At 34.1% G+C, this 26619-nt stretch overlaps 1 protein-coding gene across 7 annotated transcripts in view; it reads left to right on the top strand.

Moving 5' to 3' along the window:
* Positions 1-26619, top strand: part of IMMP1L (inner mitochondrial membrane peptidase subunit 1) — an 82713-nt gene that overhangs the window by 35818 nt on the left and 20276 nt on the right. For all 7 annotated transcript variants that reach the window (XM_077863455.1, XM_077863452.1, XM_077863458.1 and 4 more), the window contains 2 exons: positions 21325-21458; positions 23029-23117. In XM_077863455.1, coding sequence (XP_077719581.1) covers positions 21354-21458; positions 23029-23117 — 194 coding nt within the window. In that variant the 5' untranslated portion in view covers positions 21325-21353. The remainder of the gene's footprint in view (positions 1-21324; positions 21459-23028; positions 23118-26619) is intronic.

Below are 26619 nucleotides of genomic sequence, written 5' to 3'. Positions count from 1 at the left end.
ATATAATGATTATATGGGGAAAAAGTATTTTGTGTAGATATTCTTGAATTTGAGAAATCACAGGAAGTCTCAGGAATGTCATTCTTGTCCAAATGAGGGAAAATGTAGTGAAACTATGATGTCAGGATTTTTTTCTCCTTCAGATTTACTTCTCTTTTCCTTCCTTCCTTTGTATGGATGTGAACATTTCTTTAAATACTAATAAATTCACTTACTGTTCTAATCAAAACAAAAAAGTTATGATTTTAATCAGTTCTTTGCTTATACTTTAAAATGAATGAATTTCTATATATTAGTAGTCTCAATTAACATTAATACTTTACTTTTTTTTCCCCCATTATTTTTTAAAGATTTTAATTTTGAGAGAGAGTGCACACTCAGAAAGAGGGAGAAGCAGATTCCCTGCTAAGCAGGGAGCCAGACTTGGGGCTCAATCCTAGGACTCTGAGATCAGGAGTTGACCCAAAGGCAGACACTTAACTGACTGAGACACCCTGGCACTCCTTCCCCTATATTTCTGAAACAATGCTTTCTCTTCTTTTCAAAGGAATTCCAGACCTGAACAATCAGCTGAGGTTTTTTAAGTTTGTTTGGATTTGTTGTTTTTTGTTTTGTTTTGTTTTGTTTTTGGTGATTTGGGGTATTCTGAAATCACTCTAAGGCTACTTCCATGATTAGATCTAAATCAGGATCTCAGAGTGTACTCCTGCTCCTAGAAACTTCTAAGGATAGAGGAATCTCTAGTTTCTTTTTAGCTTCTTCATCTTTTTAGGTGGCTTTCACATGAGTTCGACTTCTCTCTTTCCTGTGCCTATAGCATAGTGATGGACTTGGGAACCCACTTGTCTTATTTTGAGTTATGGCTCACACAGTTGCCTATGAGCTGTGCTTTTTTGGATAGTTTCTTAACCTCTCTGTACCTCAGTTTTTTATCTGTAAAATGAGATACTTAAGTTCTCAAAGAATTACTGTAAGAACTAAATGAGTTAATATATATAATTAGAACAATGCCTGGCACACGGCAATAATTACTATCTAAGTATTTGTTGTTGTTGTTATATTAGTTGGTATTGAGGGTTTTTTATGTGTAGTGAAAGAAACCATTATTGCCTACATCCCACATAGTGTTTTCTCACTTTGTGTTATAGGAAGAAATCTTTTGATCTATAATGTAGATAACTGTTAAAAGTAGGTATCAACCTTGTGCCTTTATGCCAGCATTATATGGAGTGTTACTGTATTTTAAACAGAGCATCTTAAAAGTTTCTGGGGAAGAATACTTTTTGCTTCTTTTCCTTTATTATGTGACACAGTCGCAATTTCTAAGTTTTCATTTCTTTTTTCTTAGCTTTTCTATTAATTGATAGAGTACATAGGCTCCTCTTTAAAGGAATTTGTTCTTTAATGACTCAGTTCCTTAAAAATGTAAATGTGATAGAGAATAAAAATCAACAAATTCTATTTCCTAGATAGCATAAGAATTATTTATGCCAGAGTTTCCCAACTTTTTTCACAGCACACATGGAATAAGGTAAGTAAAATGGCACATAGCAGTAAATGATAGATGATCAAGGAAGGCTATGCAAAGCTTGATAAGACCATGGCCATCCTGAGAGCTTAAACATTACTGTGCTTCAGAATCACCTAGAGGACTTTTTAAAACAGATTGCTGAGCAACACTCCACAATTTTCTAATTACATAAATCTTGAATTTGGCCCAAGAATTTGCATTTCAAACAAGTTGCCAGATGATGCCCATTCTGCTGCTCTGGGGACAACACTTTGATAATTACTGGTTTGGTGTGTTGGTGTCCTGGTGTGGTAGGTAGTGGGTAGAATAATACCACCATTCCACCCAAGCTGTCCATGTCCTTAATCTTCAGAACCTGTGAATATATTATCTTACAAGGCAAGAGTTCCTTTGCAAATGGAATTAAATTGAGGATCCTCAATGAGGAGATAATCACAGATATTCTGGGTGGGTACAGTGTAATAATCACCAGGGTCCGTAAAAGTGGAAGAAGGTGACAAAAGAAAGAGAGTCAGGGAAATGTGACTGTGGAAGAATAGTCAGAGATACAGTGCTACTGGCTTTCAAAGTTGGAGGAAAGGGGCCACAAGCTAAGGAATGTGTGCAGTTTTAGAAGCTGGAAAAAGCATAGAAAGGATTCTCCCCTAGGGCCCCAAAAAGGAACATAGCCCAACCAACACCTTGATTTTTAGCTTAGTGAGACTCATATTAGATTTCTGACCTAAAAACTGTAAGATAATAAATTTTAAAAAATAAAAAAGAATTATTGACCTTTATAGTTGGCATATAATATTATATTAGTTTCAGGTGTATAACATAGTGACTCAACAATTATATGCATTACAAAATGGTCAGTGTGGTAAGTATAGTTGCCATGTATCACCATACAAAGTTATTACAATATCATTAATTATATTCTCTATGCTATACTTTCATCCTTTTGACTTATTTATTTTATAACTAGAAGTTTGTGCCTCTTAGTCCCCTTCATTTAGTTTGTCCATCTCTCCTACCCCCATCTCCTCTGGCAACCACCAGTTTAATCTCTGTATTTATGAATCCATTTCTGTTTTTGTTTTTTAATTTCTATATACAGATGAAATCATATGGTATTTGTCTTTTTCTAACTTATTTCACTTAACATAATACTCTCTAGGTCTATCCATGTTGTCATAATGGCAATGGCAAGATTTCATTTTTTTCCCCTATGGCTGAGTGTTATTTCATTGTGTGTGTTTGTGTGTGTATATACACACATATATATGCCACATCTTTATCTATTTGTCTTTCGATAGACACTTAGCTTGCTTCCATGTGGAAGCATATTTACAATGGCTATTGTCAATACTGCAGTAAACATAGGGATGCATCTATCTTTTTGAATTAGCATTTTTGTTTCCTTTGTGTAAATATTCAGAAGTGGAATTACTGGGTTGTATGGTATTTCTATTTTTAACTTTTTGAGGAACCTCCATACTATTTTCCATAGTTGCTGCACCAGTTTACATTCCCACTAGCAGTGTGTAAGGGCTTCCTTTTCTCTGCATGCTGGCCAACATTTGTCCTTACCTTTTTTGATACAGCCATTCTGACTGGTGTCAGGTAGTTTCTCATGGTTTTGATTTGCATTTCCCTGATGATTAGTAATGTTGAGCATCTTTTTTTTTTTAATGTTGAGTATCTTGTCATATGTTTGTTGGCCATCTATATGTCTTCTTTGGAAAAATGTCTACATTTTTAGTCCTCTCTATTTTCTTTTTTTTTTTTTTTAAGATTTTATTTATTTATTCATGAGAGACACAGAGAGAGAGAGAGAGGCAGAGACACAGACATGGGGAGACGCAAGCTCCATGCAGGTAGCCTCACGTGGGACTCGATTGCGGGACTCCGGGATCACACCCTGGGCCGAAGGCAGGCGCTAAACCACTGAGCCACCTAGGGATCCCCCTAATTGGATTATTTGTGGGATATTTTTGGTGTTAAGTTGTATGAGTTCTTTATATATTTTGGAAATTCATCCCTTTTTAGATATATCATTTGCAAATTATCTTCTTCCAACTAATACATTGCCTTTTCATTTTGTTCATGGTTTTCCTTAATAGTGTTTCCCTCCTGAGGAGACAGATCCAGAAAATATTGTTAAGACTGACATCCAAGGGATTGCTGCCTATGTTCTCTTTTTAGGAATTTTGGTTTTGGGTCATAAATCTTTAATCCATTTTGAGTTTAATTTTGTATATGGTATAAGAAAATGACCCGGTTTTGTTCTGTTGCATGTAGCTGACCAGTTTTCTCAACACCATTAATGGAAGAGATTGTCTTTCCCGCATTTTATATTCTTGCCTCCTTTGTCATAGATTAATTAACCATGTAAGTGTCAATTTATTTCTGGGCTCTCTGTTCCATTGATTTGTGTGTCGATTTTTATGTCAGTACCATACTGTTTTGATTACTATAGTTTTATAGTATAGTTTGAAATGTTAGATAATAAATTTATGTTGTTTCAAGCCTAACTTTACAGTAGGTTTTTTTTATAGTAGCAACAGGACTAATACATCTATAACTGCTTCTCAGTTTACCAGCCTGCTTTATGGTGAGAGTTCACAATCTCTTCTCATGCACGACCTCAACTCATGAGACTGAGAATATAAAAACTTGGAGCAACAGCTCCGTCATTTTTCTACCATCAAACTGACAGAACTACCAATATATGAACCGATCTTGCTTTCCTTCTTGCTATGTTGGAGAAACTGTCCCAACTTCTATAAAAAGCCAATCTTATCTATTTTTGTTTGATCCCATCCTCTCTGGCCTTGATTGATTGATTGATTGATTGATTGAATGAGTGATACATATGCACATGAGTGCATGGCATGTGTGCCTACCATGTGATGGATTTCTACAAATAAAAATATACTTGTGTAACTACTACTTGGGCTCAAATACCTGCCCCACAAATTTAGCAACTTTTCTGACCTCTCTGCACTGATTAGTTTTGTTTATATTTGACCTTCATAAAAGTGAGTAATAAAAAGGGAATCATATAACATGTATGGAATCATTATCTTTTGTGTTTGTCTTTTTCACTGTGTCTGTGAGATTTATTCCTGTTGCATATATTGGTATTTTTTCCTTTTCATTGCTGTGTAGTGTCCTGTTTTAAGAGTATACCAAAATTTATTCATTCTCCTAATGGCCAATATTTGGATTGTTTATGGTTTTGAGATATTATGAATAAAGCTGCTATGAATATTCCAGTATATGTTGTTTATTGAATATAAGCATATCTTTCTCTGGCATATAGATCAGGAATAGTACTGCTGAATCATTGGGTATATATTAGGTACTGCCCAAATGTTTTCCAAATTTGTTGTGTAAATTTATTCATCAGCAATGATTAACGTTGCTCCGTATCTTTTTCAGCTTTTTGTATTGCCTGTAATTTTAGCTACTGTGATGGTTTTATGGTAATATCTCTTATAATTTCCAATTCCCTGATAAAAAATGATGATGAATTTTTTGTGTCAGCCAGTTGGATATCCTCTTTTGTGAAATCATGTTTTTTTGCTTAATTTTTGTTAGTTTTTTAAAAAATGATTTGTTGGGAATTCCCTGTATATTCTGAATGTTTCTTTTCCAGACATATATCTAGACATCACCACATCTTTCTATATAGATAGATATCTCCCTACTTTTTTGCCTTTTTAAACATTGTATTTTCAATATAGGGAAGTTTTTAATTTTAGCAAAATCAGATTGATCAATCTTTTAGGGTTAGTGTTTTAGCCTTACCCAAAAGTAATGAAGATAATCTCCATTTTCTGCTAGAAGTATTATTGCTTTACTATTCATATGTTTGTGTGTAATCTTTCTCAAATTAATGTTTGTACTTGGTGAGGTTATGGGGTCAGGGTTTTTTTTTTTTTTTTTTTTTGCCCCCAGTATGCCTATCATTGACCTAGCACCAATAATTAAAAAGAGCATCCTTTTCCCACTAGCCTGTACTAAACCTTTAGTTATAAATCAGAAAACCTTCTAAGTGTAGCTCTGTTTCTTGATTCCATTGGTCTCTTTGTCTAGATTTGCCACATATAATACTTTCTTACTGTAAACTTATGAATCTTGATATTTGAAATAAGCTTCTCCAGTTTTGTTCTTTTTAATGTTTACCTTGGCCAATTTAAGTCTTTAGTATCTCTCTCTCTCTCTCTCTCTCTCTCTCTATATATATATATATATATATATATATATATATGAGTATGGTGTTTTCTACTGGACAAAATACTCCACTGGAATTGTATTGAATGTATAGACCAATTTGAAGGAGAATTGATAACATTGGAGATGGTTTGAATCTATAAATATAGTGTATCTTTTTGTTGTTTAGGTCTTCATTTTCTCTCAGCATTGTAAAGGTCTTATACCTGTTTCCATTCTTACGTATTTGATGCTATTTGGTATTGTTATATATGGTATTTTATTTTACTATCTTTTTTTAAGTAAGTCAAATATGGTATTTTAAAATTTTGTTTTCTAGTTGTTTTTTTTTTAAGATTTTATTTATTGATTCATGAGAGGGGCAGAGACATAGGCAGAGGGAGAAGCAGGCTCCCCATGGGGAGCCTGATGCGGGATTCAGTCCCAGGACCCCGGGATCACGACCTGAGCCAAAGGCAGACAGTCAATCACTGAGCCACCCAGGTGCCCCTTCTAGTTGGTTTTTGCTAGTACGTAGATATTCAGTGATTTTTTTCATACTGATACAGTATCAAGACACCCTGCTAATGCATATATTTATTTTGTTCTATATAGAGAAATTCGGTTTGTTAATGATGACCTTTTAACTCTTCCTTTCCAGTTTTTATATCTTTTTTAGTAAATTGTTATGTCATTAGTTTACCATTAATATGATGTGGGCTCTAAGATTTTGTTATTGTTGTTTGTTATTGTAGATAATTCTTACAGGTTAAAAGAAGTTGGCTTCTGTTCCTAGGCTTATCCAAAGAAGTGTTAAATGTTATCAGAAGCTTTTACTGCATCAATACGGGTGGCCACATGATTTATTTTTTCTTTCTTTCTTTCTTTCTTTCTTTCTTTCTTTCTTTCTTTCTTCCTTCCTTCCTTCCTTCCTTCCTTCCTTCCTTCCTTCCTTCCTTCCTTCCCTTTCCTTTCCTTTCCTTTCCTTTCCTTTCCTTTCCTTTCCTTTCCTTTCCTTTCCTTTCCTTTCCTTCTTTTCCTTCTTTTCCTTCTTTTCTTTTTTCTTTTCTTTTCTTTTCTTTTCTTTTCTTTTCTTTTCTTTTCTTTTCTTTTCTTTTCTTTTCTTTTCTTTTCTTTTCTTTTCTTTTCTTTTCTTTCTTTTCTTTTCTTTCTTTCTTTCTTTCTTTCTTTCTTTCTTTCTTTCTTTCTTTCTTTCTTTCTTTCTTTCTTTCTTTCTTTCTTTCTTTCTTTTTCTATGTACACCATTTGATTTTAAAATGTTATGCTCTGGTGCCTGGGTGGCTCAGTTGGTTAAGTGTCTGACTTTATTTTGGCTCAGGTCATGATCTCAGGGTTGTGAGACTGAGCCTGGCTTTGGGCTTCACACTGGGCATGGAGCCCACTTGGGATTCTCTCTCTCCCTCTCCCTCTGCCCCTTCCCTCCTTAAAAAAAATGTTATGCCAACTTTCTATTCTTGGATTAAACTCCATTTGCTCATGTTCTTTTTTATATACCATTGTATTCAGTTTGCTGATTTTCGTTTAGGATTTTTTATATTTATATCAATAAGAGAATTTGTAATTTTCCTTTTCTTTAATGCCCTTATCAAGTTTTGGTATCAAGGTTATACTGACTGCATAAAGCCAAGTGGGAAGTATTCTTTGATTTTCTCTTCATTTACAGAGTTTATGATTGATGTCATTTCTTCCATAAATGTTTGGAAGAATTTATCAGTGAAGCCATCTGGGCCTGGATTTTTCTTTGTGGATATATTTGTAATCATAAATTAAATTTCTTAGGACTATCCAGATATTTAATTTCTTCTGTAAGTTTTGGGAAGGTGTATCAGTTAAATCTAACTTATTTTAAATGTTAGAGTTACTAGGCTAATGTTTTTTCATAACATCCTTTTATGATCTTTAATGTTTGTCAAATCTCTAGTGTTGACTCCTTTACTAATCCTTATATTGATTTGGGTTCTCTCTCACCTTGTTTTCTCTTTGATTAGATCAAGATTTGCTAGAGTTTATTAGTTTTAGTAATTTTGTTAAACAACTAGCTTTTGTTTTCACTGATTTTTGCTATTACAAGTTTGCTTTTTTATATGACTGTGATATTATTTTCTTCTCTATATTTTTTGGTTTTAATCTGTGACTCTTTTTCTATCTTTTTGAGATAAAAACTTAGGTCATTAATTTTCATCCTTTTTTTCTTTTAATGAAAGAAAATTTAAGCTATAAATTTTCTTATTGCTGTTCACGGCTTCCACATTTTTGATGTGTCCTATTTTCTTTATTGCTCAGTAAAAAAAATGGGAATTTTTAAAGATGTGTGTTCTTTAATTTCCAAACATTTGCAAATGCTTATTACCTTTTTGTTATTGATTTCTAGTTCAACTCTTCTTTTAAATATTTCAGAGAATATAGAATGATTTTGCAGTCTTTCAAATTTTTAAAATCCTTTATTTTTTTTTAAGATTTTATTTATTTATTCATGAGAGACAGAGAGAGAGAGAGAGAGAGAGGCAGAGACACAGGCAGAGGGAGGAGCAGGCTCCATGCAAGAAGCCTGACGTGGGACTCGATCTGGGGTCTCCAGGATCCCGCCCTGGGCTGAAGGCGGTGCCAAACCACTGAGCCACCGGGGCTACCCTATTCTTTTTTTTTTTTTAAGATTTATTTATTTGACAGAGCATGCACACACATGCGCACACACAAGCAGGGGGAGCATCAGGCTGAGGAGAAGCAGGTGCCCATAAAATCCTTTTGTTCTTATGAAATATTTCCTTTTGTCTTTAGTACTATCTTAAAGCCTGTTTGTTCTTTTATTGATGTAAATAAATGGTGAGTCTGTGTGGAATTTCTTTTACTTTCATATTTCTAATATTTAAAGTTTGAGACTAGGAAATATGTTTTTTTAATCTAATCTGACAATCTTCATCTTTTAATTGGCATATTCTTTTAGATTTAATGGACAATATTTTTGAATTGTCTACCATCTTAACGTTAATTTTGCATTTTTGTCATGTTTATCTTTTATTTCTCCTTTCTTGTCTTCTTTTGTAATCATAGTATTTTTTTGTCACTCAAACCTTTTTCTTCTATTAACATTTTAGTTATATAATTCTTCAATTTTTATTTTTTATATTGTATATTATAACATGAAGTTTTGGCTTTTTATTGATTAACTCAAATATCACTTTAACACTTCAAGAACTGTGCAAAAACTTAATAGTTTAGGGATGCCAGGGTGGTTCAGTCAGTTAAGCATCTGCCTTTGGCTCAGGTCATAGTCTTGGAGTCCTAGGGTTAAGCCCCACAGCAGGTTCCCAGGGATATTGCTTCTCCCTCTCCCTCTGCCTGCTACTTTCCTTGCTTGTGTTCTCTCTCTCTTTGTCAAATAAATAAATAATATCTTAAAAAAAAAAAAAACAACCTTGATACTTTAACTTCATTTAACTCCCTTCTACCTTTTGTGCTATTGTTGATGAAAATAATACCTTAACATGTCTTATAGCCCTTAAAATATTTTTATTGTTTTAAATGGTTTCATTATCTTCAGATATGTCCTCTGAGTTTTCTTTGTTCTATTTTGCATTTGCCTATTTCATTTTGTTTTTGCCTGAATTACTCCCTTAGTATATATTTTATTACAGGTACACTGGCAAATTTTCTCAAAAGTTGTTTTCTGAAAATGTTTTTTATTTTGCTTTAGCTTTTAAGGAATTTTTCACTGAATATAGACTTACAGATTGGTACTTTCAGCACTCTAAAGATGACATTGCATTTTTTCTGGTTTCCATTTTTCTTAGAAAAATTTAGCCATTCCATTCTGTTGAACATACAGATTTATTCATCTAAAAATAAAGTGGTCTATGTTTCTGACCACTTTTAAACTTTTCTCTTTGTCCTTTTTTGAAGACTTTTATTAGCAGTTTAAGATTTACAGCAAAATTGAGGGGAAGGTACAAAGATTTCACATGTACTCCCTGTTCCAGCACATGCATGACCATGCCCGTTATTAACTTCCCCCTCCAGAATGATACATTTGTTTTAGGTGATGAACCTACATTAACATATCATAATCACTCAAAGTTTACATTCTTGATTTTGTATATTTTGTGACCTTACACAAATGTATAATGACTTGTATCCATCATTATAGTACCGTAGAATTTTCACAAGCCCTAAAATCCTCTGTTCTCTGCCTGTCCATCCCTCCTTCCAATCCCTGGCAATCCCTAGTGTTTTTACTGTCTTCACAATTTTGCCTTCTCAATGTCTTAATTTCAGTAGTTTTACTTTACTATACGGTGCCTGAATGTATTTTGTTTCTTTTGTATTTATATTGTTTAGAGTTTGCTAAGTTTCTTGAATTTGTGAATTAATGTCTTTTATCAGTTTTGGAAAGTTCTCTACCAGTATTTCTTGAAAATATTGCTCTGTCCTATTCTCATTTTCTTTAGATCTGTGATTACACTTGTTTCCTGTATTGTCCACCTGTTTTCCTCTCTGTGCTTCAGTCTGATTACTCTCTCCCAACTTGCCTTCAAGTGTACTGTCTTCTAAATTAGGCTGAGTCTAATCCACTAGTAAATGTAATGAATTTTAAATTGTATTTATTTTATTCTGTGGTTTTGTGTTATGTAGAATTTTCACTGATTTTTTTTAAATAAAGATCTTATTTATTTATTCATGAGAGACACACAGAGAGAGAGGCAGAGACACAGGCAGAGGGAGAAGCAGGCTCCATGCAGAGAGCCTGATGTGGGACTCGATCCCGGGTCTCCAGGATCAGGCCCTGGGCTTAAGGTGGCGCTAAACCACTGAGCCACCCAGGCTGCCCTTCACTTGATTTTTTAAATAGTTTTATTCTCTGTTCAGCTTCACCATCTTTTCTCCCATTTTTTGAATGTTAGAGTTATTTTCATCTTCGTATTAGTATCAATATCTGAATCACCTGTTTTTTCTGTTGTATATTTTTTTCTGTTGGCTTTCAGTCATTTTGTTCCTATTTTATAACATGCTTTGATTGAATGTAGTCACTTGGTCATATTTTATAGCATGCTTATAATCATTTGTTGAATTAAATGAAAAATTGTAATAACCCAATTTAAAAAACTGTCAGGGAGTTGAATAGACATTTCTCCAGAGAAGATATATAAATTGCCAATAGACACATGGAAAAACTGCTCAGCATCGGTAGTTATTAGGGAAGTGCCAATCAAAGCCACCATGAGATACTACTTCACTCTCACTAGGATGGCTCTAATCAAAATGTGGACAATAACAAGTGGTATTGGCAAGAATGTGGGGAAATTGGACCCTTATACATTGCTAGTGAAAATATAAAATGGTGCAGCCTCTTGGAAAATGGTTTGGCAGTTTTTCAAAAACTTAAACGCAGCATTTTCATGGGACTCAGCATTTCTATTCATAGATATATATCTGAAAGAATTGAAAACATGTGACCACATAAAACCTGTACACAAGTGTTTATAGGATATTCTTCATAATAACCAAAAAGTGAAAACAATCCAAATTGTCCATCCACTGATGAAAGGATAAGAAAAATGATGCATCCATGCATCGAAATATTTTTCAGCCATAAAAAAGAAACAGTACATGCTACAGCATGCTACAGCATGTATGAATCTTGAAAACATTGTGCAAGTAGAAGAAGCCAATAAAAGAAACTCCACATATTACATGATTCCATTTGTATGAAATGTCTAGAATAAGCAAATCTATCGACACATGGTTGCCAGGAGCTAAAAGGAAGTGGGGGGAAGGAATGGAGAGTGACTGCTAATAGGTGTGGGGGTATTTGTTTTTCTTTTGAGATGATGAAAATGTTCTAGAATTAGATAATGTTGATGGATTTACTAAAAACCTGTGGATATAATAAAACTACTGAATTTCACACCTTAAAAAAAGTGACTTCAGTGGTATATGAATTATATCTTTTTTTTTTAAAGGCCTTCTTACTCCCAGGTTATAAAAAATACTGTAGCAGTTCTAAATAATGTTGTGTTCGTTCTATGAAAATTAAGGGGTTTAGTTTAGTTTTGTTTTTTCCCCAGCAGGTAGATAGTGTATGAATAGGTTACTTTAACCCTGTCTGGGGTTGATTGTATTGTTAAGGCTGGTCTATATCAGTTTTGCCCTCACTCCCAGTGGTAACCTTACTGTAGTCCTAACATGGGCAACCTTGGAGAGTCCTGATGTTCAGCCTCCGTCTCCCTTACTTTGTGTGGTTTTCTTTGGTTGCTGACATCTTTCCTTAATTTTCTAGCCTTTTATGTACTGCTTTCTGCTCATATTCTGGGAGTCACACACTGCTCAGTGGCAGTTGAGGAGTTGGCTAGCACCTCATGGAGAGATCGCATGCAGACTTGTGGTTCCTTCCTGTTTGCAGCTTGACCCTCACATGCCGTCTTCTTGTGACAACCACAAATTCCAACCGCTGTTTTGGCTAAGTGGGACTGCCATTTTCTCCTAAAATTCTTTTTTTCCTGTGCTGTGAATTGGCCAATACTCTCAGAGAAAAGGCCAAGTGAATGTGGAGCTTACCTTATGTTCTTCCCTTCTTTCATAGAACCTCACATCCTGCTTAGATTCATGCCTAGTACATCTAAATAGCTATTTTGTATATTTTATTCATATATTGTAATTGTTTTCTTATTTCTACCAAGAAGGTTAATCCAGTACTGGTATTGAAGTCCTCCTCTTGCCTCCTTTCTTCAATGTTCAGTCATCTATTTCCCCATCCTTTTTCTCCTCTCATCAGTTATTGCTCCTCATCATTAGCCTCTCTCCCTGTGGGATTTTTACCATTGGCTCTCAAAGCATGCTGCTATGTCTCTATTTTTAAAAACCTGCTCAGTACCATATTCTTTCTATTATTCTGCATTGATTCTCAACTGAGGGTGGTTTTGCATCCCAGGGAACATTTGGCAACATCTGGAAACATATTAGATTGTTACAAGTAGGGAAGGGGATACTGCTGCTATCTAGAGGCCAGAGTTGCTGCTAAAATCCTACAGTGCCTAAGATAGCTGCTGACAACAAAGACTTGTCTGGCCCCAAGTGTTAATACCGCTGAAGATGAAAAACCCTGCTCTACTGTTTAGCTTGACTGAATAGCCAGACATTTCTAAAGAGCTGACTGTCGATACCTCTTTTTCTACATCTCTTTTTCATACTTTTAAAAAAGTTTTAACTTTTTCAGGTAATACTCAGATGATTTTTAAGGGTAAAATAGTGCTATAACACTTATAACGAAAATAGCAATATTTTCCTAGCACCCTTAATTTCATAGTTTTGGCCAGTTAAATGTAGATGGAATCAAGGCTTTTTGTTTTTGTTTTTTTCATGGATAAAAAGACAACAAATTAGTAGTGATAAACTCTTAGCAATTTTTTCTGCTTGTAACTTGGATGTAGCAGCTAATGTTGTTAGAAAATAAATATCATCCTTGTTTAAGTTACTGTTGTTCTAGTTATCTCTGTTGTACCCAAGATTGCAAATCTGAGAAACCACCAAGGAGCCAACACCCATGCAAACACACGAGGGTTTATTTACAAGCTCGAGCTTGGGTCCAAGTATACCCTACACACTGGAGCAGGGACTTGGACCCCGAGGCTAAGAGGCGTAGCAGCTTTATAGGGGCCAGTGGCCAATGGGATTGTAACACACATAGAAAGTTGCACAGTCATGTCAGTCCGCACTCAGGTGGCCAATTGAATCACAATTTACCCTATAGTGACCATTTGAACTGGCCTATCACTCTGGTCAGAATTGGTGCGCAGTTTTGGCGGGCACAAGGCGGGATTACATTTTTATGAGCCGATTTCCGGTAAGGGTGTGCTCAACAGCTTGACTAGGTTGGGGGAGCGCCTTAAGCAATAAGCAGGTCATGTGGGGGTCATACAGGAGATGGCGGGTGTAGCACAAAATGGAGTTAGTCCTGCTCTGCTTGTCCAGGGGTAGGGGATTTTTGTTAAATTTCCTGGGTCCCACAATCTCATTTGCAGTAGAATACAGTCCTCACTGAGATAGGGATAATTTTTTCAAGACTTGTCATGTATGAAACTTGGTTTGAGCTCCAGAGCTCCAGTCTCATACACATCCACTTGAATATATCATGAATATATAAAATTTAACATGACCAAAACTGGACTGTTTTCTATCCCAAATATGGGTATGAATAAAACCATGTGGATAGACCTCCACTTACCCCCCACCCCAGTCCAGAAATGTGAGAGAGTCATACTGATTCTTTCCTTTCCCTTGCCTTTTATTTTGCCTCCTAAGTTTCTCAAATCTATTAATTTCTTTCCATTTCCACTGTCATCACTGTAGTGGGTTCAGGCCAACTGACCTGCCAGCATTTTTATTTCTGCTCCCATTCCAGTCCTTTCTCTACATAGCAATGAGAGTGATATTAAATTTAAAATTAAGTCATGTTACTCTCCTGTTACTTTACTTAAGGTCTTTCCATGGCTTCCCATTACTCTTAAAATAAAATCCAAAATTCTATAAAACCTTGAATAATCTTGCCTATTTCTTTAGTTTCATTTTATGTCCTTTACATAGCACTCCAGCCTTTTTTATTTCCTTAAGCACATGCACGGTATTTCTTCTGCCCATAATATTCTTTCTATCCTGTCCATAGCTGTTATATTCTTGTCTTTCAGAACCTAACATCGATGGTATTTCCTTGGAGAAATCTTACCTGATTCATCCTAAAGGAAATAGGCCCCACCCATCAGTCTTTATCATTTTACCCTAATTTTTACTTTTGGAAGTTACTTAATATATTTATGTGTTTATTTCTTTACTTTGTATGTTTGTGACATCTATCCCAATAAACTATGAGCTCTGTAAGGGCAGGCATCATGTTCAGTATATTTACTGAGTGCTGAAAGCAGTATCTGGCATAGAGTAGAAGCTCAGTAAATATTTTTTGCATTCGATTGTTGAATGACTGAATGACTTTGAGAATACCCTTTTCCCCCTCCAAATGCCTCTTTTTAAAAAAGTTATGTTCTATAATAAAGGTAAAAAAAATAGTACTATACACATTTGTCTATACTCCATCTGGATTTCAATGAACATTTTGGTACATTAGTTTTCTCTATTCCTCTCTCTCTATATATACACACATATATACACCTATATGTACATGTTTATGTGTATAAACTTCTCTACATCTACCATCTCTCTCAGTAGTAGAAGTAAACTATATGCAAGTTGCAGGCATGACCTTCTTCTCTAAATCATTTTTTCTCTCCTATGAACAAGACCATTTTCCTGCATAGTTGTGGTATTGTTAAGAAATTTAACATTGTGGAGTGCCTAGGTGTTGCAGTTAGTTGAGTGTCTGACTCTTAGTTTTGGTTCAGCTTATGATCTCAAGGATGTGAGATCAAGCCCCATATCAGGGTCTGTGCTCAGAGTGGAGTCTACTTGATATTCTCTCCCCCTCCCTGTCTGCCCCTTGAGCTTGTGCTTTCTCTCTCTCTCTCTCTCTCTCTCTCTCTCTGAAATAAATAAATATTTAAAAAGAAAGAAATTTAACATTGAAAGAATGATGTATTTGATTTTCAAACCCTGTTCAAATTTCCCATTATCTTCATAATATCTTTTATTGCTTTTTTTTTCTTCTTTCATTCCAGGGTCCAGTTACGGATTTCATACTGTGTTTGATCATCATGTCCTTGTATTTTTTTTTTTTTGTAATTAAACTGGTAGTCTTATTATTTTTTTCTTTCATTAAACTTATATTTTTTAAGAGTTCGAGTTGTTGTCTTATAGAATGATCACAAGGGATGTATGGAATGGATATATCTGATTATTCATAATTAGATTTAGGTTACACATTTTTGGCAAGAATAGTACACAGATGATGATGTACTTGTCATTGCATCATGTCAGAAAGCTACATCCTATCAGTTTGTACTGTTTATATTTGCAGCTAGATTTGCTCACCTAGTTAAGATAATGTTTGCCAGATCTCTTCATGTAAAGGTATTTTATTTCTAAATGATAAATTATCTACTTTAATGCTTTCTGTATCTGGTTTACCAACAGCCTTTCACCCAGTAATTTTTAGCATCTATTAATGACCCTTGCCTGAATCAATTATTATATTGGTAGTAGTTTTATTATTCCCTCTATATTTATTAGCTGCCATTTTTTGATAAAGAACTTTTCCTGTCTCCAACACATACATCTTTTTTCAAAAAATTATTATATACTCTAGATTTTATTTTAAAATCTGATATTATTCAGTACTGTTATTAATTTTTTTTTAATCCCACATTTGGCCAGTGGGAGACCCTTTAAAATGGTTCTTATATTTGCATTTGTCTTTGAGCACATACTTGCTTTCTGGCACAAGATTGTTCTGCCCTAAACTATTTCTCCTGTTGGAAATGATATTTGGAAACAAAAAAATCTGAGTGCTGAGTGTGCTCATTACTTCTGCAGTGTCATTGCTTCTTTTCAGTGGTCAGAGCTAGGATGATATTTAATATAGGCAGGCAGACACATACATGCACATATTTCTTTATTTAAATAAGCGTGTTTTTAAACAAACAAATAAATTTGTTTTTATACCTCCAGCTCATCTCTAACTTCTCATATTCCATATTTCTAGTTTCTTTCTCTACAATATGGAGAATCTTATTTCCAGTAATTTATTTATTCATTTGTAGCATCTGAAATATATGTAAAAGAAACAACAAACCTACTAAGGAAAGTCTAAGATGTCATTTACAATTCTTTTTTTTTTTTTTTTTTTTTACCTTTGGACTCTATACTGTGTTAAAAAATACTTGAATTACTTCTTCTGTTTGGTACTTTTGGCATTTTGAGTATACAGATAGGCTTATTTTTATTTGTTTTCAATTTTAAAATTCTCTTTTTAAATCATTTTGTTTACTCCTACTTTTTCTTTTACTATGTAAAGCATTTGGCTCAGAACTATATTCACAGGTATATTCATCCTTATGCCTTTCACACTGTTCCCACCTCCTACTCCCTTTATAAATGTAACCATTTTGATTATTTTCTGGTTTACTTTCTTTTTGAAAAAAATTCTTTTTCCAGAAATGATAAGTTACTATATATAATTATTATACCTTGTCTTTTTATCCCCAAGTAGTTTATTTTAGAAATCATTTCATATCAGCTCATAGAACTCTTCTCCCCCAACGAAGTGTATAGAACTCCTTTGTGTGGATTTACCATAATTTAGTCAATCTGTTTTCTGTGTATGTGTATTTGACTTGTTTCTGATTTTGCTATTTCAGATAATGCTAGTATAAAGAATCTTGTGCACATGATGTTTGAATTATGGAATTGTATTTTTTTGGATAATTCCTAAAAGTGGGATGGTTGGGTCAGAGAGTAAAATGTATATGTCATTACAATAGCCACATTCCTCTTCTTGGGGGTTGTCTGTTTTGCATACCCATCAGCAATGTTGCAAATGCCTGCTTATGAGAATTCCTTCATTAATATCAAATATTGTAAACTTATACAAATGAGGGGTTGTTTTTGTTTTTTGTTGTTTTTTGTTTTTTTTTTTTTGGCAAGTGATGTATCATCAGGGTGCCATCAGGGAACACAGCTGACACACTCAAAGTAGAATAATTTAAGAAAAGTTTATTTACAGAAACTAAAAGGAGTGTGCAGGTTATTGGAGAATCACCAGGGATAGCACAAGACCCAGTATCAGTGAATCTGTTTTCATTCATAAGCTTGAAAGGACCAGGGAAAGAAAGGAGGAGTTACAGGAACCTAGAAGAGCGATTACTGCCTAGCAGACTGCCTTTGGTCCAAAGACATAGCCAGACTTAGAAGATACCATAGGTAAGGAACCAGGAAAATACCTAACTCCTCCTTCCTTTGACTTCCTGCTGGAGTTCAACTAAAGGGAACCGGAGTGCTGTGATAGGTCAGTTTTCCAAGCCCAGAGAGTAGTATGAAGAAGGGTGGAGAGTGAACCTGAAGGGACAAGCAGAAGTTAACCCAGTGCACATAGGCACATACAGATTCGTGGACCTTTGAAATAACTGTAAACCAGAGGATTGCAGATTAAAGATTTAAGATTAAAAAGCTTTTTTTTTTCCTAGTAAGTCTACTAAGTGCCAGCAGTGTGTGGCTTATCTATATTGTATATGAGTGCTACTTTCCACTCTGAGATTACTCTTAAAAACTATCAGCTCTTATTCTCAGTTTTAGCATTTCTCATAGTGTTTCTCAATGCACTTGTAAAATACAAGACCAAATAGTTTTTATTCTCAGATTTCTCTCTAAATAACTTCATAGCTCTCTTTTCCCCTTATGAAACTAATAGCGAAAGTAATATTAGATACTTCAACTCCATCCTGTTGCCATTATCTATAGAGAAGAAAAGTGTTAACTTCTTTCTTCTGATCACTTTAATCTGTTAATTTTATTATTTTATGAGACAGTTTCATTACAAACATTGTATTGGGAGTTGGGCATTGTCTGTGTCATAAAAAAAGGCTTTATTGCCCAATAACTTCTGAATGGGAGTTAATAACAAGCCTTCTCAGTGAATCAGAAGCATTAAATAGTTACAGCATCTTTGTATTTTTGAGTATTTTTTTTAACCAAGTGGATTCTACTGCATAATCCAAATTTTAAATTTTGGTGGACTGTTAAGTGATTTATCCTCTAAATTCACTTTCTACCTGTATTAGCAACAGCTTCTTGGTAAGTGCCATATGTTTCCTCTTGTTTAATAATGTCTCCTCTTTAATACCAGTAAAGCCCATTTTTATTTTAGTTTTCAAATGTAATCTCCATTCCACTACTTTTTTAGGATTTATTATCATAGATTACATCTTCAGAGATAAGCTATAGGACTTATCCCACTTTTCCCTGATTTAATGTTGGAGCAAAGTAGATAAAATTAAGTTTATTTTTTCATTATTTTTCTTAAGAGTGTTTAAGACTTTCAATTTTGAAGTATTATTTTTAAAAAGCACTTTTTTGAGCTCTAAAAATTAATTTTTAAAGTGTACCAGTTATAACTGAACCAAATTCCTTTTTTCTCCTGATGAGAGGAGTTATTTTTCATATTACCTGAATGATTTAATGAGAAGACTTTTTAAAATGTTACTGACAATTTCTTTTGTCCGTGAATATGACATTAACATGTCTCTTCAGGGCATCCCGGGTAGCTCAGCAGTTTAGCGCTGCCTTCAGCCCATGGAGTGATCCTGGAGACTGAGATCGAGCCCCATGTCAGGCTCTCTGTATGGAGCCTGCTTCTCCCTCTGCCTGTGTCTCTGCCTCTCTCTCTCTCTCTCTCTCTCTCAATTTCTCAATCTCTCAACCTGTGTCTCTCATGAATAAATAAATAAAACCTTTAAAAAAAAGTCTCTTCATTAACCAAAAATCTCAGCAGTCTTCTCATCATTTTGAACATTATAACCATTCTATAATAATGAAGATACAGAAGGTATAGGAGATTGGGTTCAAAATTCCTCAGATAAGTCTTCTATTTACTGTCTTCTTTAGTAGGCCCTGTGGATTCAAAGATGATGAGCACAGTAACTGCTCAAAGACATATAAACAAATGTAGAATAATAAGAGAAAAAGATACAAACAATATAGTGTGGTAATATGCGTTATATAATCAGTGTTTGCCTAAGGAAGGTGAGTGACATAAAGCATAAATAATATTTCTTGGGAGGGTGCCAAGAAAGACTTGTTAGAGAAGGAGACAGTAAATATTTAATAGGTGAATGAACACTAATAAGTAATATAACACTAATAAAAGACATAGTTCTATGCTGTAGGCTGTAAAATTCTATTATTTAAAGATTACTTCGCAAGAAACTTAAGTACTTTGAAAAACAACTAATGTTATGAGGTTATAGAACATATATGGATTGCCAAGTGAATGATACAGTAACTAGAATTTATTGAAATACTCTGCAACACAGATTACTTGTCTGGTCACATGTAATCCTAACTCTCTTAGATAGGTATTGGTATTAAGTCCATTTTACAGATAAAGACACTGAAATTCACAGAGGTATAATAACCTCCTGAAGGTCTCACAACTAAAATATGATAGAGCCAGGTTACAAATTGAGACAGAACAACTTTAGAAACAGTGCTCTCAGTGCTATATATTTTTAAAAATTAACCTTAAGATCACGGGAACCCAGAAGAGAAGAAAATCTCATCTGTTGAGAGCATTTGGAGAAGAGTTGCAAATTAGATAGGTGATGGATGTCATGAAGAATATTCCAGGCATGAGTGTGGGCATAAATAAGTGTTCACTGGCCAAGTTTACTTGAAGAACAGACAAGTATGATTGAGTAGTCAGGTCATATAAGAGTATCAAGGAAGATAAGGTTGGAAACTGAGGATGGGATGGGAGCCACCTGTCATGGATCCTGAAAATGAGTCTAAGTACTCTGTACTGCATCCGACAGAGAGCCATCAAGGTTATGGGAGCAGGGGAGTAATATAGGAATAAGTGTAACATAATGATTAATTTCTTGACCTCCATCATTTTCCAACTTTGTGATGTTGAGTACATAAGTTTACTATTCTCAGGCTCCTTTTTCTTATCTATAAAATGAGGATGGTAATATTATCTGCAGAGGTTAATTTGTAAAGCCTGACATATATCAAGTATTGAGCAAATGTTACATATTATTATTTATTTGTTTCAGTAAATTTGATCTGAGAACAGTGCATAGTTGCCTAGACCTACACCTTAGGCCATTAGTTGAAAAAAAAAAAAAAATTTTTTTTTTTAAATTCTTGAAACATAGTTGTAACAGGTAAATAGGAAGGGACAGATTACTAGGAATATTTTTAGATGAATAATATTAATTTTTATGTAGCTTTAATATCTTTATAGGGTTCCTTATGTTGTTTGATAGTATTCATGTGTTCATTGTATCAAAAGTCAATAGCTGACAGTTGAATATAACTTTACAATTTACACAGCACTTTGACATGTTATTGAATTTGATTCCCAGAATCAATCTGTAAGATATTATTTCCAGGCCCAGTGAGGTTAAGTAAGTCTTTGAAAATCACATAAGTTAATGAAAGTATCAATTTAATACTTGAATTTCCATATACTAGTGCTTTTCTCTTTTATTCTAGTGCTTTCTCTTTTATGTCATGTTATGGCAAGAACTGATACAGTGTAGCCGGCAACAATATGAGAAACTATTATTAGTACTTTGAAGGAGTTAATATCTTTTCTTAGGTATCTGTATTAATAGTAAGAAAAAAAATCAAAGCATGAAAGGAAATAAAATCAGGACATACTAGTTATCTAATTTATATATAAACCCACTGATATCATCTGAATATAATCTCTGTTCAGTAGATCGAAATGTTAAGTGGTTATAATTTGCCATTTAAAATATCGCTAGGACAAATGAAAATAAGCTCCTGCTTTTCTGCACCAAACTGTATTAGGCATTTAGTACATTCTGGGTGATTGTTACTATTTTACATTAGAGCTATTTCTTAAGTGTCTTTAAATAGTATTGATTATGAAACTTTTTGAAATTTACCATCAGGCCAATGGTGGCAGAGTCTGCATAGAACTATGCTTCGTGGTGTTCTGGGAAAAACCTTTCGACTTGTTGGCTATACTATTCAGTATGGCTGTATAGCTCATTGTGCTTTTGAATACGTTGGTGGTGTTGTCATGGTAAGTTTTTACATAAAAGAAAACAATAATTTTAAATATGTGCTTTTTTAGTTGAAGGAAAATGTGTTTTTCCTTTATTTTAATTGAATTCATTTAATGAATAAAATGTGACTGTTATAATCTTTCTAAATTTTGGGATGTAAGAGACTGTGTTGGAATTAGCACTTGTAAAAAATTAAGAACCAATAACTCAAATATGGTTTTGTATTCTGTTTCTGACAGGGGCCCTATTAATAATCTGACAATAATAGTTTTTATCATTTACTGAATTCTACTTACTGTGTTCCAGTGATGTTTGATGTTTTATTTTTATTAACTCATTTAATCTTTTCTACTCTGTGAAATACTTATTAGAAATCCATTGTACATGTGAGGAAACTGTGGCTCAGAAAGCTTCAGTAACCTGCTCCAGGTTCCACAGTTAGTAAGTAGATTTGGAATTTCAACACAGATTCTCCAGTTTTCAAAACTCCTGCTTTTAACCAGTTGTGTTTAACTATAATTAAAATAAATGTTCTGCTTGGTGTCAATATTAAAATGTTAAGGCTGCCCCCCGACCAATACTTTTTCTTAATGTTGCATCATAAATCTGTCAACTGTGACTACTTATCTTTTGTCATGCAAATGAAAGAATAAATCCAGTGTCCACTGAGTGAGTTTTGTTGGTGGTATTGCTATTTTTATCAGGTTTCCCGTAAGGGATTCAAAGTCATACAACTTCAGGTTTAGCTGGAGAAATGCAAATATATTTAAGTGAAGGTCTCCTCTTTGTTTTTTTAGATTTACACTGGTACTTCCAGTGAGTGGGCTACAGAGGTAGCAAACATAAATTTTCATGTGTTCTTTGTCATTTCTGCCTCAGTTGGAGGTTTTGAGTAAAACGTTTTATCAACACCTAAGTGAAATCAATGGAGACTGCTATATTTTAAGTGGCAGTGATCATTTATTACAGTTTTGCGGTATATATGCAGATGGTTGTTTTAACGCATATTAATAGAAAGTCTTTAAAGTGCATCTCATTATGCCACTTATTTTCAATAGAAAAAATAAGCTGCAGCCCATCAAATGAGTAAGCTATTCTCTTGGAAGAGAACTCTAGGCATGAACTTATTGAGAATGGTATGATATTACTTAATAAATTACCATCATGGGCACTTGATATTTATAATAGCAAGAAGATAAATAAATCACTTATTTATTCAAATATTTACTGAGTATCAGCTTTATGCCAAGCACTATATTTGGCATTGGTTATATATCTGGGAACATGAGTGATAAGGTCCTAACCTCATGGAGCTTACATTATACAGGATGGTCAAAATTTGGAAACATAGATATTTATTCATGTATTGTAATGTATTCTCAGTAAACCATTTTTAATATTTTTGCCTGTGTTTCCAGATTTGGTGGCTACTGTAGAGTTGAACTTATGTAGAAGCTGCCAAAGTAGAAATCATCCTCCAAGCTTGAAGAACATTTGTTTGATTTTCTTTCTTAGAAGCTTGCGCAGATGATTTGTTATATTTAAAAAGTGTTTCTATTCAAATTTAAAAATTACCTCTCTTTTCAGTGTTCTGGACCATCAATGGAGCCTACAATTCAAAATTCAGATATTGTCTTTGCAGAAAATCTTAGTCGACATTTTTATGGTATCCAAAGGTAAATTTCTGTCATAGATGTTAAAGTTATAGTGAAAACATGTAAATACATTGTGCCTTTCCTGCAGTAAATAAAAACTATAAAAACCCTTTGTAAATAACCAAATTAATGACCAGCTGGTTAAAATTTTGATTCAAGTATTTTTCTCTCAGTTCGAGAAATTTTAATGGTTTCTGTAAACATGAACAGCCTTCTCACTCATTATGTCCCTTGCATTATTGGCTAAAATAGAGTAGCAGACCCTTTTATAATGTACATTCAAGCCTACTTTATTTTTTGTTGGGGCTGGCTCTACAGTGTTTTGAGTAAAGAACCTAGAGACTTTGGAACTATATCACATACCCAATCAGTGATTGGTTTTTAAATTTTTAAAATAACACTGAATTTCTGTTGATGACCATTTTATTCTTCACAGCTTATGATGAGCACTTGATGATTTTTAGACTATAGCACCATCTATAGCTGGGAGCCAGGGAGCTTATCTATTCTGAGTTCCTGATTAATTAAGTTGAAAAACTGACAAATACTGTTTGCCACTAAATTTTTTAAAATCCTGTTCTAAATGGTGTTTCCAGTCCCTGTGATACTGTTTATCCTGCTTAACTATATATTATTCCTTCTGAATGAATGTCAAGTATTAGAAATTTAATGTATTTTCTAAAGGGCACCTCTCTGATTCCCTAAAATTTTGGGGTTCGTTAGTTTTTCATAATTTTGAAAAAAACAATACCACCCCTTCATTTCCATAAACTCCAAATTTGAATCATTTGAATTGGTATTTAGCTTATGGCAGGAGTAGGTTTAAGCACTCCTCTTTCATTATTTGCCTTTTCTATATAGTCCGTTTTGCATTACTGAAAAATCATCAAGAATAGTATAAAACTGTTCTTGCATCTTAGATTTTGTAGATAGAAGTTATCTCTTGGTAAGGCTATATAGTCTAGCATCATCCCTAGGTAAAATTCTCCTTCAGATCTTTTCCTCTTAACAACTTCAAGATACCTAATTGATAGTTATTTGTTTATAAACTAACACATACATAACAGGTTGTGTTTTTTCTTTTTAACTTATATCCAAACTACTACATGCAGTCTTTGGATTAACCGGAGACCTAGCATCACTGTAGCATGAAAATAAGCTGCTGTTTTCCATCCTAATGACATGATTTTACTCATAGTCCTTGAGCATCCGTAACAAGGAGCTGAACTTGTTGGCTAAATTTTTGAATGAGTAACTTAATATCATCCTTTTGATTTTGAATGAACAACTCAATATCATCCTTTTAAAAATAGATTCTCTTTGCATTCAGATGAGTAATATAAATAACTACATTCAGTAAATTGAGATTCTTTGAGGGTTTCATTTTGTATTCTATTCGTTCAGGAGGCCCTTACGTTGAAGGACAGCTTAAAATCTGGCATTTATATGAGATATACCAAGTAACTTTTACAATCAGGGGAGTCAACTAGTAACTTCAACTTTAAAAATATTACTGTTCTGAGGATTCTTTTTATCTGCAGTACAGAACTAAGATTTCAGGGGAATCTTTGACCCATGGCAAGAGATTGATTAGCTAGCTGCTTGTTTCTAAAGCTAGAATAGCCAAACATTTAGGCAAAATGAAAGTCTGCATACCTGGTATCTAAAGCACATGGATCTCTTCAGTTAAATGAACAGAACATTCATATCTTAAATGATCATAAAATTACTACTTATTCTTTAACCAAATAGGTAATGAGCACCTAATTTGTAAGATACGAAGTACACAGAATGTTAAGATGACTGAATAAGATACTGACTCTTTATGAAAGCTTACAATTTAGTATGATAATAAGCATGTTTATAACTATAAATGAGAAAAGAAAATCTAAATTTTCAGTCTATTAAGTTCCTTTTAAAACCCTATTTGAAAGAGTTGAGAAACCAAGGAATAATTACTTTGATCTAAGCTCTGTATTTATATCTAGTTATGCCACTAGAAATATAGTCTACATTAATATTGATTTCTGTAAAAACACCTTGACTGAGGGGCCCTGGCTGTCTCAGTAGGTAGAGTATGTGACTTTTAATCTCAGGGTTGTGAGTTCAAGCCTCATGTTGGGTGTGGAGCCTACTTAAAATTTAAAAAAAATAAAATTAAAAAATAAAACATTTTAAAAAATTAACTTTTTAAAAAACACTTTGACTTAATTATGATTTTTATGTTGCCATGCAAGTGCAGAATTTGTTTTAAGGATCGTATTGATTTGTTACAAAACATAACCTGAATAAAACACTCTCAGAAAACATTTCTTTCCCCAAAGCAAGCCAAAATCAACTTTGTTTAGTATGTTACAAACTTTGCACACTTGTTCATCTGAAAGTTCCATTGGCATGGTTCCATTTGATTGTAAAGAGACTAGTTTGTCCCATTTCAAAAAAAAAGAGCAGCCTGTATTACCTGCAAATAATAGAATTTAGTGTTTTAAAGCCTTCAACTCTAACCATAAAGTATCATTCCAGTGACTACTATTACTGTAAAATTTCAGAGGAAGATGGTATCTTATATTACCTTACATAGGAATCCGTCTTGTATATTCATCTTTGATTTAGTTGCTTAAGACGATTTTGTTTTACCTCCCAAACTAAACTTTTTTAGTTAATGATTCCCATGTAATTAATCAGATTTTCATTTTGACTTGGCTACCAAAAAGTTTAGAACTCTTGTTAATACTTATATGTAGCAATAACTAGGTTTCTTTTTTTTTTTTTGTATATTTTTTTATTGAGTTCAATTTGCCAACATATAGCATAATACCCAGTGATCATCCCGTCAAGTGCCCCGACTGAGTGCCCGTCACCCAGCCACCCCATCCCCCCACCCACCTCCCCTCCTACTACCCCTTGTTGGTTTCCCAGAGTTAGGAGTCTCCCATGTCCTGTCTCCCTCTCTATCTCCCACTCATTTTCTCTCTTTCCCTTTTAATCCCTTTCACTATTTTTTGTATTCCCCAAATGAATGAGACCATACAATGTTTTTCCTTCTCCGATTGACTTACTTCACTCAGCATAATACCCTCCAGTTCTGGGATGCCTGGGTCGCTCAGCGGTTTAGTGCCTGCCTTTGGCCCAGGGCGTGATCCTGAAGTCCCAGGATCGAGTCCTGCATGGGGCTCCCTGCATGGAGCCTGCTTCTCCCTCTGCCTGTGTCTCTGCCTCTCTCTCTCTGTATCTCTCATGAATAAATAAAATCTTTACCAAAAAAAAAAAAAAAAAAAATACCCTCCAGTTCTATCCACATTGAAGCAAATGGTAGGTATTCATCGTTTCTAATGGCTGAGGAATATTCCATTGTGTACATAGACCACATCTTCTTTATCCATTCATCTTTCGATGGACACCGAGGCTCCTTCCACAGTTTGGCTATTGTGGACATTGCTGCTATAAACACTGGGGTGCCGGTGTCCTGCCATTTCACTGCATCTGTATCTTTGGGGTAAATCCCCAGAAGTGCAATTGCTGG

The sequence above is a fragment of the Canis aureus genome, chromosome 21, assembly GCF_053574225.1.
Source record: "Canis aureus isolate CA01 chromosome 21, VMU_Caureus_v.1.0, whole genome shotgun sequence".
Taxonomy (NCBI): domain Eukaryota; kingdom Metazoa; phylum Chordata; class Mammalia; order Carnivora; family Canidae; genus Canis; species Canis aureus.
The sequence above is the reverse complement of the archived record's forward strand: the minus strand, read 5'-3'. Positions and strand labels throughout refer to the sequence as shown.